Here is a 14,630-nt window from a genome sequence, read left to right as displayed (position 1 = left end):
GAAGTATTTGGTTTTCTGGAGGTGGATCTGGTTGACTTTTCTGCTGGCAGGTTTATATCTTGCCTTCTTATCATGCTGACTTGGGTCAGGCAGGAAGCATGGGGAGCCTTTGCTACCTTCCATATTGCCTGTACAACACTCTTTGTTCAGGATTGTCAAAAATGTGGCCTGCTGTGTTAGTCACTGGAAGTTTAGGGGTGCAGCTGCTCTCCAAACCCTCAGCTTGATCCAGCCTGTGGTCCATAGTGTATTCGACATCCCTGGTTTAAGTTGTGTACCAAACATTATCTTATGTAGCAAAGGTCTCTCACAAGTAAGGCTTTAACCTCAGGACCTCTTTCATAACGCATGTAACATTTTACTGTGGTGATCAAACATGATGCAGTCACTGACATGTTTAAATCTCATGCATAATTCCCCTTTCTAATTATGGAGACAATAGGACAATAAGAATTTTTTTTAAATACATAAGGTGTAAAAAGAAGGTTCTGGGTAACGTAGGGCCTCTACAGGACACAGCTAACTTATTTAACAACTTCTTTGCCTCCGTTTTTCTGAGCAGGGACCAGGTCATCACCCCCATCATGATCCCTGATGGTCTCAGGGGAGGCACAGCCAGGCCCAGGGTCCGAGTGGACCTAATCAGGGACTTCCTGGTGGGTCTGGACATGTCCAAATCAGCAGGTCCTGACGATCTCCACCCCAGTGCTGAGAGAATTAGCAGAGGTTATTACGGGTCCCCTGGCACAGCTTTACGAGCATGCGTGGTGCTCTGGTGAGGTGCCAGACTGGAAGAGGGCCAGTGTGGTCCCCACTTTCAAAAAAGGGAGGAGGGAGGATCCAGGAAACTATAGGCCAGTTGGTCATACCTCAGTCCTGGGGAACCTCTTTGAGAAAATTATCCAGGACCACATCTGTGAGGGACCAGCAGGGGAGTATATGCTTAGGGGCCTTCTATGATCAGGTCACTAAATCCTTGGGCACAGTCTTTCTGGACTTTAGAAAAGCTTTTGACACTGTCTCTCACCCTATTCTCATTAAAAAATTAGGCAACTGTGGTGTCGATCCCTACCCAATCAGGTGGGTCACTAGTTGGCTGGAGGGCTGTACCCATTTTCAGCCTGGAGGGATGGGGGCAGTGGGATCCCCCAGGGCTCGGTCCTTGGGCCCACACTGTTCAACATCTTTATCAGCAACTTGGACAAGAGGGTGAAAAGCACCTTGTTCAAATCTGTGGATGATACTAAGATGTGGGGGGAGGTAGGCATGCTAGAGAGGAGGGATGAGCTGCAATTGAATCTGGACAGGTTACAGAGGTGGGCAGATGAGAATAGGATGGGTATCAACATGGACAAGTGCAAGGTACTTCACCTGGGAAGGAAGAACCAGCAGCACCTACAGGCTGGGGAACTCCCCTCTTGCCAGCACAGAGGCAGAAAAGGATCTTTGAGTCATTATTGACTCAAAGATGAACATAGGCTGCCAATGTGGGGATGCACCTTGTCACGATGCATCATGAGCAGGTCCAAGGAGGTGATCCTCCCCCTCTATGCGACATTGGTCAGGCCCCAGCTGGAGTACTGCATCCAGTTCTGGGCACTGCACTTCAGGAGAGTTGTGGACAACATGGAGAGGTCCAGAGGATCAGGTCAGCAGGGTAGGTCTTACAAGGCTGAGAGGGGATCTGGTGGCAGTCTATAAACTGGCCATGGGAGACCAGCAGGCAAGGGGAGAGTCCCTGTTCCCCCAAGCACTACAAGGAACAACAGTCACAAGCTGACAGACAGCAGATTCAGGAGGCACTACTTCACAGTCAGGGCAGCTAGGATCTAGAACCAACTTCCAAGGGAAGTAGTCCTTGCTCCTACCCTGGTTGTCTGACCCCAGCATTCTTTCCTGCCATGGCAGGGGGTCAGACTTGATGATCTGCTCAGGTCCCTTCCAACAATGAAATCATACCAGACTACTTCACACAAACACTTCTGTCACTGGGGAGGGTGACAGTTAAGGGATGTACTTTTGCATTGTGGCAACTTATGAAATAAAAGATTATTAGATTTACCCAGAGAACCTTGTCTGCCTAGGGAAGTTCATCTAGCCTATTTTTATTAGACCAACCCAAATTTGAGTTGGTCTAATTAAAGATATTGGATTTACCCAGAGAACTTTGTCTGAGGTATGTCCTTAGACCAACACTGCTACAAACTGCACTGTAAAATTGAGTGCTGAGGAAGATTTCACCTTTTACAAAGAGATACAGTAGTGCAAGGAGTATGAGGGAGTGCTCCTTTCAGGTAAGTGTAGTTTGATAGCTCAGTTTGAATCAAGGCTGCATTTCTAAAGACTTCCTTTAATCAGAATAACAACAGCTGATCTTGTTACAAGTGACATAAGTATTTTACACAAAAATCTTTCCCCTACGAGGGATTTAATTTATACAGTAGGAGCATAACAGAGAGCTGAACACTAGTCCTGCCCCCTGTTGTGTAGTATACTAGTCTTAGTAATCTCTGACCTACTAGACTTTAACAGGGTAGATTTTTTTTTCTGTTGCTGTAAAGAACAGAGAGGTACTTTTTGTTCACAATGGACAGAAAACCACAGAGTAACTGCAAAAAAAAAAATAAAATAAAATAGTACAGGTGCAACCGAACAAATCTCCAGGGCAGGACTGTCTTCTGTAGTAAGTCTTCTTAAAGTGGGTCAAGTTCTTGTGTATTCCATAGCTGCTCTTAATGTGGACAGAAGCTGACAAGTGCAGTGGCAGACTGATGCCCTAGACCTCAGCTAGAAAGTTTGTGGCAGGAACAGGAGTTGAAGCAGCTTCTGTTCTGATGTCTGAGGAATGCAGGGAAGGAGGGAACAGCACGAACAGACCCAACAGCACTGAATCTGCTCCCATTTATTTCATGACAGTGTTTGGACAGCAGAAAGGAGTTCTGGCTTCAAGGGGCTTTTTGCTTCCTCTTCTTTCTCTGCAGCTTTTATGTCTGCCATGACAGCTGCATCCCATGAGAGTGTCAGGAGGGCAGAGGGAACCTAAAAGAAGAACAAATGGAGTGCTTATTAATATCCTGTGTAAGCTGGTTACCAAAGGCTTCCATACTCTTTAGAAGACCGTCAGTGGCTAAGAAGAAGGGATGTGTCTGTATAAGAATGCTAAGTGAGCAGCACTGTCAGGTTTCCCTAACACCCCCACCCCTGCCCTAGGCATGGGACAGTAAAGATACAGCTTGGCTGTTTGCCTACTGTTTTTGCTGTAATAGTTCTCCTTGTTACATGTATGAACAAAATTGTTACAGAGCCTCAATGGAACTGACCTGGCTGGAGCCATGATCAGATAACACTGTACTCACCAGCCCGCACTCATTGAAAGCCATGTTTTCATCAGTCAGTTTGAGACCTCCAGGAGCAAGCAGCTCAAAAGGCAGCCAGTCATCCTGCAGGGCCTCTCTCACAAACTTGTAGAGGGTAGAGACCTGCTCCCGGGCATAGAATGTCCCTGCCAACAGAAACAACGTGGGGCATTAGAAAAAAGACTCTCCCCACTGGGCAGGAAAAGAATCTGCCTAGAAAAGGGGCCCCTTTCCCTTGGTTGAACAAGACCTTCAGTGAGCTGTCTGATTTCTACTTCACCAGGGAAGAATTCAGATACAGCATGATTTCTGTAATGCTTATATTTCAAGCAGTGAACAAAGGCACAGCATTGTTCCCTTCAATTTTTTTTTTTTTTAAATGAGCTTGCTACAAGGTTAGTTGCAGCAAACAGCTCTGCCAGGTTGCAACGTAGAAATAGTCTGTGGAAGCCTGAGCTTCAATCCAGTATCTTCATTATAAGAAGTGCAGTATCTCCTTATTTTCTAATGCAATTTTGTCATCTAATGCCACTTTTCAGCCTGTTACTCAACCATCGAAACATCTCACTTGTTTTGAGCCAACAAACTGTTTCATTTATTACCCGAGGTTTAGAAAGTCTTTAGCAGTTTACCCGTGACTAACAGCACTGCACCCATCTGCAATTATAGCTCCCTTTAATCATCACTAGTTCACATTCCCACTGCATTGGCAAAAAGCAAGGGCTGCCTTAGACAAGAGTTTCTGTAAAGGCTGTGAAATCAATACCCCCTTGTTTCAATTTCATGCACTGACAGAATCCTGCTAAGTTTGTTGCTTAGTCCAATGGTATTTTGCCCAGCTTCTCAATGTGCTCTTCAAGCTTACAGTTTAGCTCTCATATCAGACCAAGCTTCCAGCTGCTCTCTGGGCTGGGTGAGATGGAGTGATGATCACATTTTACCTTGTAGAATGTATCCATCAGGGAACCGGACTCGCAGCAAGGTGTAATTGTATTTCCGCATTTCCCTTTGCTCTTCTTTCTCCCGCATAGCCTTTGTCCTCAGCATAGAGGCCTTCTCCACTGCTTCCGTCCTTTAGAGAGAAGACAATTTCAACATATCATGGAACAAGAGGGGAAAAAGGAGCATGAGCTTTCTCAACCACAACACTACACATGTGACCAGAAGCCTCCTCTCCCTTCTTAGATAGGATGCCCCTTTACATGGAGTGCTTAGGCCTGTAGGCCACTCACCGGAGCCTCTGCTCCCGTTTTAGCTCCTCTGCGGTGAGGTTGTAGAAGTCATTTGGCAGTTCAAACTGGGCAGCTTGAGGGGAAGGCTTGAATATACAGAACTGGCGATCCAGCTGGACCCTCACTGGCTCTGAGTTCAGAAGCTGGTCCTTGTAGTCCTTGAGGTTCTCCAACTTAGTCAAAGCTTCCTCCTTTAACACATAGTATTCTTCTGTGGTCTCTACAAATGTATGAAACAACCCACTGTGACATAATGGCTGAAGATCCCCAGGACAGACCACCCTCAGAAGCAGGTAAGCTGTAGGCTTGGGGAGTGTAGTTACAGGGACAGTTTTACAAAGTTTGCTGCCATGTTCATCTCCCCAAGAAAGTCCTGCCATTACTCAGCAGAAGCTGACCCCAACCTCAAATGGAATACACTTGGGTTTCTTGCCTTGTCCTGGAACAGGTAGGGCTTTCTTCTTAAACCCAATGGCCTGGAAAAAGTTGTGCACGCCTTCCAGATGATTTATCCTTTCCTAAAAGAAAAAGGGAGAGTCAGATTCAGTTTGCTCCAGAGTAGGAATTTCCCAGTGCTGCAGAAGAAGGTGTCTTAATCTCACCTGAAACACTTTGTTCTGCAGCTTGATTTTTTGGTACTTCACTTCCTCTGGATGGAGGTGGATGTTATCTAGGTATCTGTAGAAGACACAACCAACACACTTCACTCAATACAGTGGGTCTGGCCTCATGCAATCACGGTCGACTCCTGGGTGCTGTCTGGTGCCATGATCAAGGTTTGAAGTATATTATTTTCTCTGCTAAAACACAGAGGAGAAGGGGAAGCTTGCACTACCCAGGTTGCTAAATCCCAAGACAAAAGTTGTTTCTTAACATGTAAAAGATACCCCTTACTCTACAAATTGGTCACTAATTCCCTCTACCACCTTCCACAAGACAAATTTTTGGACCTTCCCCACTGGAGAGGCACTTAAATACACAGGGCATAAGTATGAAACATAAGCCCCTTGTGAATGGGGAATATCTGCTACCTACTGGGCTTGCTTGCAGGCCCACAGCACTCTACACACAGCTGTGCCACTGCCAGTTAAAGCCATGCTGCGTCTGTGTGCATTTACAGGCATCTAAATGTTTTCCCTCCCCCTGCTAACTTGGCACCTAGTTTGGAAGTGAAGCCTTGCTCTTCACAAATTAATCTGGCAGAGGGTTCATTTTTCACTCAGACAGACATTCCACCTTGGGGGACAGCTGAATGAATGAGACAACACCTCCAGGACCTGGACAGTCTTCCACCCTCATACAAGTTTGGTTTCTCTTGGCTACACTGAATTCCTGTACTCTGGAAAATCTACTGCTATTCAGTGGAAGAGACCTTGCTGTTGAGAGACATTTTCAAGTTTTTGGCTTTGCTTTTCCTTTGGGCATTACCTAGAACACCCATCTCCCCAATAATCTTGCAGAGGTTTCATCCAAGTCCTCTTATCTAGTGACACAACAGATTTAAGGCAGGGGACTGGTGTGTTCAGCACTGCACAGTGCACTCGTGCCACTTACTTTGCGATGGTCTCAACACCAAGCTTCACTTTCTCTCGGTCTCTGTTGAAGGTGTGAATCTCCATGATCGAGGCAGCCACTGGGTCTTTAGAGGAATGCTAGAGGAGGAGGAGGAGGACATAACTTAGTTGCATAAGAGACACTGGATGCCACATGGATCTGTATAACCAAAAAGTCAGACTGACCAGTGTTCTGGAGACTTATAGTGAAAGGAGTTGGGGTAGGTGCTTGTTAACTGTGTTAGTTTACAGTCCTTTAAGACAATACAGTACTGGGGGAGAAAGCAGAGACAAAGGAGGCCTGTAATACCACAAGACCATAGTGGAGAAGCAGATATGCTCTACACAACACCTTTAGCCCAGTCATGCCTATGGATCCAGCTGAAAACAGCCTCCCAGGGCGCATTTCTAATGGGTTAAGCTACCTCTGGGTATCCAGAGCAGAGAGCAACTTAAGTGGCAGGGCAGGAGGTTGAAGGAAGCCTGTGCTTAGCCGAGGACCCACTTACTGAAAGGATAGCCTCTCTGATGTGTGCTTCCCGCTTGTCTTTCTTTACAGTGGCCCCAGTTAGAGGGCAAATGAAATAGACCCCAGACACCGAGAGTCCAGCACATTCTTCCTCTTCTGCAGCCTCAGGGTCCTGAGTAAGAGCAGAAATCAGATGTTGGCTCAAAGGAAGAAAACATTTATAATCCTCTCCCTGGCACATGGCTCCCCGGTGAATTTAGCTCAGGAAACGTTTGCAGAGGCAGAACCACAGACTGTCTGAGGTGTTCAGTGCAACACAGCTGGCTAATAGAGTCAGCACAGAGATTACCCCTGTTAACAGGACAGAAGGAAGGTTTCAAGGGACAGCGCAACAATCTGAAGAGATAATGAGCCACTATCACTCCCCATAAAAACAGGGAATGGAACATTAACAGTCATCTTAGGTTTGCAGAGCATTCATAACTGAAAGGCTAAATGCCAACAGGCCGTTGGTCAGTCGGAGGAGCAGCTCCCAGCAGCAGAGATCAGAAGCAGTCAGCATTTCTGGCAAGCCCCTCTGCTTCAGAGTTATTAAAGGGAATTCAGGTTTTATGGATGAGTTTGCAAGACTGAACTACAGGAAGAGTTGCTGCTTTGACTTTAATCATGTGCCTCTGAGAGTACTTCCAATTGCTGAGGCAGAGGGCCACATTCTGACACACTTACCCAAGCCAAGCAACACTGCACTCCCTTACTAGTCCTGCCGACTTCAACAAGCTATTTTTGGTGTAAAGCAATCTTATTATGGGTGTGTAAATCCTGCCCAAAGCCAATCAACACATAATGACAAGAGCACACAACTCCTCCATGCACCTGCAAAACACTATGGTGTCTCACCAAGGAGTTCTAAAAAATTAGGAAGGGGAAAAAAAAAACTATAACAGTCTCCTTGTCCAGGTGGGTGAGATCTCAGAAGAGACATTAAGGTATGCATGGAGGGGGGTTTCCACCTCTGACAACTAGTTTCTCTAGAGTTCCAAAGCAGACTCAAATAGATAAGCCGACGGGCTGGCATTCATTTCCCAAGAAGAGACTCAGGCTTGGAGGATTCTGGCGTACCCCAGATAGCAAATACCTGAATGACCTGAAAAGCAGCATCTCCTCCTACCGTATGATCTGGGGAGGGTCCTCTCTCACATGCAGCAGCTTCAGCCATTAGCTCCTTCCTCACTGGAAAGAGAGGAATCCAAGTTACAACAGCAGGTGCAGCAAAATGATGTTAACTGGATAGGACTGGGGGAGGGAAGCAGCATCTCCTCTGGTATCTCGCTGCTGGCAGCAGTCAGCAGCTGATGTTGTATGTGAATGTGAACCCTCCCACACCCAAACTGTGCACTTCAATTGTGCCAAGCTGTCATTGAGGTGCAAGCTCCAGGAATGTCCCCAGAACTGAGGGCTGTGCTCTCTGTGCAAGCTGAGCTAGATATACAACCAGGCCTCTTCCACATCCCACTCAGACAAGCCAAGTGTAGGGCCAGCGCACCAGTGAACATGCCTCCTGCAAATGGGCACTTATCTCACACTTCTCTCACAAGCCTGCCGGCCCTACACCCAGAAGAGAGGGGCATCTGCTGCTAAACCATTCTCACCCTGACTCTTAATGACATCTTGGGATGAAGAGAGCCGAGGCTTGGGCTTCTGCTCCAGCCTGGCCACAGCGGCAGCAGCTGCCATCTGAGCTTCACTGGTAGGCCCATGGCGAGGTTTGGTCTCAACTTTTGACTTTTCTTGGTGGACCCTTTCCCTGAGGGATAACAGAAAGGCACAATTAAATGAACAGCTGTCAGCAAGGCAGTGTCCTCAATGAGGTCAGCTGAAAGCAGATAAACCAGTGATTAGAGCAGGATTATGATCATCTTCATTTCACTTAAAAGGCACAGATTAGACTTTACTTCTTTCCCCCTTGCCCATCACCGAGACCATAAACTACTAAAAACTGTTTAAAGCAAAACTGGATTTTTCCACCATCTGATATTTTTATTTTGTGGTCAAAAGAGGAAGACCAGAGAGCTAGCTGTTTTCTGAATGTCCCACTGCAGCACTGAGTTGTTGCGTGGGGAGTTCAAGCAGGAGGCAGTTTGCTTCCAAGTGACCTCACCCTGCAACTGAGAAGTTGCAATTAAGATCACTGAAATCAGATCCCTGGTTTTTGTGATGAGCACCTGCAATTTCAACTGACTCTAAAGGGAGCTATGGGCTCCTAGGTGGACAATCTACATGAATTATGCTAAACCAGGAGATAAAGGTAAACTACAGATTGGGGGGGGAAATATGATACCTTTTTTCTTCCATATAAAGTCCTTAAAGGCAACAGCACATGAATTTCTAATAGTGTTACTTGTTAAATCTTTTTGATTCATCTCATATATTCCGCAAGATGCTATGAAAAACAAAACCAATGTCAAGGAAGTCTCCAAACTCAGTCCATTTAATTCAAACATCCTGGAAAAAGGTTTTTTGTCATGCAGTTGACTCCAGCGCCTTTCATGCTGTTCTTAACCAATACAAAGTCATCCAAGACATTGTCAGCAAACCAAAGACAATAGTTAGGAAAGAGTTTCTTATTTATACAGATAAGAAAGAGCAGACCCATTTCTCTTAAGGATATTCTCTCCTAACTTCCACAGATACAGAAAGAGAATGGTGGTTCTCCCAACTCTTAACCCACAAAGGGAAGCCTTGATCACTGTCCTACCAACAACAAACGGAGAATATTGATAGGAAGAAAGTGATAGATGCTGCTAGTGCTCTGCAGGACAACACGCATGTAGCTGTAACATCCCTCCCCACCCCTGCAGGACAACAAGCAATGTGCCACACAAGACAGCTGCAGAACAGGTTTGGACTGGGGTCAGCTGCACCCACCCAACAACGATACAACAACTTTGGAAAGGTCACAGAGAAACCAGGCAGCCCGGCCAGGCAGCACAGCCTTTCGGCAGCTTGGGAGGAGCCTGGTTTGTTTGGCAATACATGTTACTGGATCAAACAGACCTGGGAGGGACTGGCGTGTTTTCCAGCATGAGGGGGCAGTGAAAGGGATGACCAAGCACACCTTGCTTCTCGCCTATTCCCTGGAGCCTCAGAGCTACGCTCCTCCGATCCTTCATTCACAGCAGTCGCTCCAGCGAACGCGTCCTGCCTAAAACTCACGATTCTTCCCCGTGTCTTGACTTCACACAATTTGGCCCACGTCACCTGCCTGCCACCTTCTGCTGCTAGATAAAACCTTGAACCTTAACGCAGCTCCTTCACCCACGCCCCTCCTGCCTGATTCAGGCTGGCGCGGGGGACCCGGTGCCTCCTGAGGTCACACTCCGGCAGGTGGAAACCGACCGGAGACGGCACAAGCGGCACGGGACAGCGAGTGCCGCCGCGCCACCCTGACAAGGGCAACGCGGTGATGAACTCCAGCCCTTGCAGCTTCACACTGGGCCGCTGCCAGAAGCGGCACCAGCCTGGGGCGCTGCGACCTGCTGGGAAGCCTCTATGGGCTCTTTGCTAGGCCCACTGGGACTAACCAGACCCAGTAGCTCCCTCACTAGATCCGCTGGGGCCAACCAAATTCACCAGATCCTTCCCTAGACCCACCGGGACTGCTGCCCGCCCGCCCGGCCCCAGGACCCCGCCCCGGCCCCGCACCTGGGCGGCTCCGCCAGCTTCTGCCCGGGCCCCGCCGACTTGAACTTAAGGTCCGCCTTGATCTCCTGGAAAAACTTCCGCATGGCGCCGCCGTAGTCCGCGCCCCGGAGCCCCGCCCCCAGCCGGAAGTGGCCGCGCTCGCGCCGGGCACGTGACTCCGCGGCTGCTGCGTGGGTGGTGGGGTAGGAAAGGAAGGGGCGTGGCCTGGCGCCTCTGCGTCACGCCGCTAGTGTGACGGGCCGCCGGCTGGGGCGCTCTAGGCCGCTAGGTCCTCCGCGGAAGGTTGCTTGTGTCCTGTGGCACGTGGGGCTCGCCGCCGCCTGGAGATGGTGCCCTGCACCCATCCGCTCCGCCCGGGTGCTCCTGTCCAGGCACCCAGGTGACGGGGGCGCGTGGGGGGACCCTCGCGCGTGGAGGACACCACAGCCTGCCCGCTGCCCCCTCCAGGCTCCTCATTAGGCGTCTGAGAACAAGACGTCTTGGCCCAGCAGCGGGCCCAGTTCCCTCGCTGCCCAGTTTGGGCAGGAGCGGGAATTCAGGCACGGCCCTGGTTGCCGCCCCCTCTCCCTCAAGGGGCCGAGCTAAAACTGCCGGAAGTCTTAAGCCCTTCCAAAGCAAAGCAGCTGTGCGGTCTGTGTGCAGCGCGCCAGAGCACCCGGGATCTCTCATGGAGGCCGCTGCCTGGTGCCGGCCCAGTTCAGCACTTGATCTGAAGACACCGGCAGCCCTGGGGTCATTGCAACCGGCAGGGCCCGGGGGGGCAACAGACAGGAAAGAACAGGGCTGTCCTCAGACCAGAGGCCTCAAAAAGCTCGGGACCTCCCAGAACGGCAGTCCCTCGGGCAAACTGTCAAGTGATTTCCTCAGGAAAAAAAAAAAAAAAAAAATCACACGGAAGCAAGCTTCAACTGCTGAACAGATGCATCCTTGTTCTTAAGATGTAGCAGGGGGTGGGCAGGTATTTCGCTAAAACTTAGCCAGCATTGACAGAGAAAGAAATACACCCTCCGCGTTAGCAGAACATGGAGGGACGCAGGTCTGGGACTGAGCAGCAGGTCCCACAACTGACTCAAAAATACAAAAACACGCCAGCAGTTTCCTGTTGTCACAAGAAAAACTTGCACTCACTCCCACATCAAGCTGCCTGCCAGGTATATACAAAACTGTGGTGTGAAAGAATAACCCTCCCAAACCCAGAGACAAATTGCCAAGGAAGCTAAGAGGTGGTTAATTAAATAAAAGGAACTGATGGAGGTTTCTATACCTATGTATAGAAAGAGTGACAGAGACACAATACACACCTTAAATGTGTAATCAGGTTAGTCCTTAATTTAGATGCCTCACATAATCATGACAAAAGGGACATAATGACAGAGAGCTTCCCACTAGGGGGCAATACAGAATGGCAGCAGGAGTATGTGTGAGATAAGGTCTAAGAACTAAGATGACTTTGCTTTCAGGAAGGCTTGAAGAGTGAAGACAACACAGGTGGAGGAAGGAATGCAGCCGGCAAGTCACCTTGCCTTGGTTGCCTCCTTCTGCATGAACACTGAGCAGCACTGCTTGTCAGACAGAGGTTTCCTGAGTTCCCTCCAGCTGGGAGATGAGCAAAACAAGCTCAGAACAGAAGCACCCAAATTTGCACAGACCAAGGCTGAGTAACTCTTGTGACCACAAGCAGTCCCATTAGAATGGATGTTGCTCACGTTTATGCATAATGGCAGACACCTGTTAACACCTCGGGGACCACACTAGGGCTTTCCACAGCCAAAAATACGTGAGCTGCTACAGTTAGAACCGAAGAGCCAAGACCGTGTCCCCAGGGCTGTTTCTGACTCGGATCCTCTGCAGAACTGACCCACGCATACCAGAGGCTTATGTACCTTTGCAGGATTGCCCTTTAGGTAGTACAGCAATGTCTGTGTAGGTCACTTGCTCTGCAAAGCATCCAGCTTGCTTCTGGAGTCTACTCCATAATGCTGTGAATAATTTACCCTCCCCACCATTCATCTGAATGCTTTCCAGTCATGCATTAAGTGACATGATTAATTCTGTCCCACGTGGTTCATTCTTTCATTCACCGTCTCCCCAGAGGCAAAACTGCTATGCAAATAATTAATATATAATAGAAGCATGTGCTTTTTTATACTTATTTGATAAATCCCAATGCTCCACTGGCACGATCGGCCAGTTTAGATAAATTGCTACAGAAGCACATGTGCACTTGCTTTTTTCTGTTTCTACCCATCATAACTTTGCTACAGTGTTCATGTCACTGCTGAATTTGCCTTGCTGCTTTTAATGGCTTCCCATAAAAATGCCACTGGCTTAGCTCAAATCTCTTTTAAAATCAATTTAGTTGAATGGGTGCAAGGTCCTATGTGGGCCATCTGAAAACGATTTAACTCCAGCTCATATCGATTCAGTCTAAGCCAGCTAGAAATCAATTTGAGCTGAATCAAAATAAGCCAGACTTAGATCATGTTAGGAATGGACAGAGCTGTTTTGCAACGGTTTAAATAAATAGCTTTAGAATCATACTTTAAAAAAACCCCAAAAAACAGTACAAATCTGGCTGTAGAACAGGTCTAATGGGTTTCAATGCTTCCTACTCTTCTGGCATAACATCATCAAAGACCCTTTTATAAGGTAAATGTAATTGTATTCTGCTATGTGGTTAAAGAGACACCATCAAAATAAAAACACACAAGACTAAAGCCTACTCTTGATTACATCAGTATAAACTCCATTATCTTTGTAAGATTTACTCTGAATTTAACCTGAATTTTCATTGTATACAGTATCTAGTCCCCTGGTTTTTTTTTTAAAGAAGCAAATCCCCCCACCTTTGTGATTAATGACGTGATTATTAAAAGGCAAAAGGTAAAACTCGCCCTTGGTACAATTCCAATTGCCTTTTGAAATCAGTGGTGTAACTTGAAGCCAGAAATGGGTCCAATCAGTACAGAAACGTTAGGTCCCAAATGCCTTTTCCATTCCTGTGGCTGAGCTGAGGGAATACTGTAAACTAAGAAGCCAACCTGAGTAGTGTATTAGCCAAATAGCACTGAGTTTTGATTGTTAACCTCAGAGAACATTTAAATCCGAGTCCTAAACTGGTTTCAATTGAAGCTTTAAAAAAAATAGTAATGCTATTTCTAGATTGTGCATCTGTTTATTTATAGTGCTTGTGATGCTGGTACATCGTCAGCTCTGTGCCTTTGCTATCTGTTGGCATCTCTTTAATTGTTAACAATTGTTATGCCACCGTGTTTACTGAGCAGTGGCCGTGGGATGAAATGTGAACCACTCAACAACTTGCATGAGTGACCACTTTAGTCTTTTCATCATCCAGGTCCTGATTAAGAAGAGCATTTAAGCATATGTTTAAATCTCTCAGCATATGCTCCAATGCTGTCCCGAGTCCAGGCCTATGGGGTTAATTGTTCACATATCAAAGATAACAGAGCATCTCCATTGTAGGATTGGGGCCTAAATGCACAAGCTGCTGCCATCGCTGTTCCCAGTGCCCGCCGTGCAGAAGTTAATTCAGAGATCTGGTTTGAAGGGTCCTGGGCCAGTCTGAATGCCTGCAGGCCTGAGTCCCTCGCAAAGGGATTTGGCGCAGACCAGGAGGCCCAGGGAAAGCAGTGTCCAGTAGGGCCCTAGATGAAAAGCCACAACTGGAGAGTAGAGGGTGGGCAAAGGAGCGGCAGCAAGGACAGGCAACTACATACCACCTCCCGTTCCCTTGGGCAGCTTTTCCCCAGGCTGTCACACCCTCCTCTTCTATACCCCCAACTGTTGGCCCTCGATACCCTTCTACACCATGCCCCTTACTTCCCCCCTCTGCACCCTACGCCGCTCCTTACCCCATTGCACCCCTCCCTCCAGATCCCCAGTACACCCCTCTCCCTCCCTATATCCACCATTCAATACATGACCCTTCCTCCATCCCAAATTCCCCCCCTCCAGACCCCAGTGCCCTTTACAGCCCCATTGGTCCACGACCTTCTGGGTCTGCTGCAGGCATCTACCTACCTCGTACACTGCAGACCTCTCACTTCCCATGCGGATGCTCTCACCCAGTGCCTCCATGCTTCTCCCACTGCTCCCATGGCTCGTACCCATTGCTGCATGCCCTGGTGTTCCCACCAGCAATAACTTCTACCCGCTCCTCTCCATGGTCCTGTGCCCTTCTCTGCAGCTCCTAATGAGGATCCTTATATCCCCAATACTTCTTCCAGGGCCCTTTGCAGCCATGCCTCCCACCCCCCGTACCCTCTATACCCTGCATTCCCTACCCCCTCTATACCCT

The 14,630-nt window shown here is 48.1% G+C and overlaps 1 protein-coding gene across 3 annotated transcripts; it reads right to left on the bottom strand.

Annotated features, from left to right (window-relative positions):
* Positions 1–2,334: 2,334 nt before the first annotated feature.
* Positions 2,335–14,571, bottom strand: UBXN6 (UBX domain protein 6). 3 transcript variants are annotated; one of them, XM_090027663.1, is made up of 11 exons: positions 14,354–14,571; positions 8,260–8,414; positions 7,779–7,840; positions 6,651–6,782; positions 6,143–6,240; positions 5,191–5,266; positions 5,022–5,106; positions 4,589–4,808; positions 4,298–4,428; positions 3,357–3,502; positions 2,335–3,039 (listed from the first exon to the last, which is right to left on the bottom strand). In XM_090027663.1, the coding sequence occupies exons 1-11, from the start codon at positions 14,449–14,451 to the stop codon at positions 2,908–2,910; spliced, it is 1,335 nt and encodes a 444-aa protein (XP_089883789.1). In that variant the 5' UTR covers positions 14,452–14,571; the 3' UTR covers positions 2,335–2,907. The 3 variants fall into 3 exon arrangements, with proteins under 3 accessions (XP_089883789.1, XP_089883791.1, XP_089883790.1); XM_090027665.1 differs by lacking the exon at positions 14,354–14,571 and adding an exon at positions 10,352–10,825; XM_090027664.1 differs by lacking the exon at positions 14,354–14,571 and adding an exon at positions 10,313–10,823.
* Between the last annotated feature and the right edge of the window lie 59 nt (positions 14,572–14,630).

Source organism: Crocodylus siamensis, chromosome 14, assembly GCF_052110815.1.
Source record: "Crocodylus siamensis isolate JL-2025a chromosome 14, ASM5211081v1, whole genome shotgun sequence".
Classification (NCBI taxonomy): Eukaryota; Metazoa; Chordata; order Crocodylia; family Crocodylidae; genus Crocodylus; species Crocodylus siamensis.
This window is presented reverse-complemented; position numbering and strand designations above follow the sequence as displayed.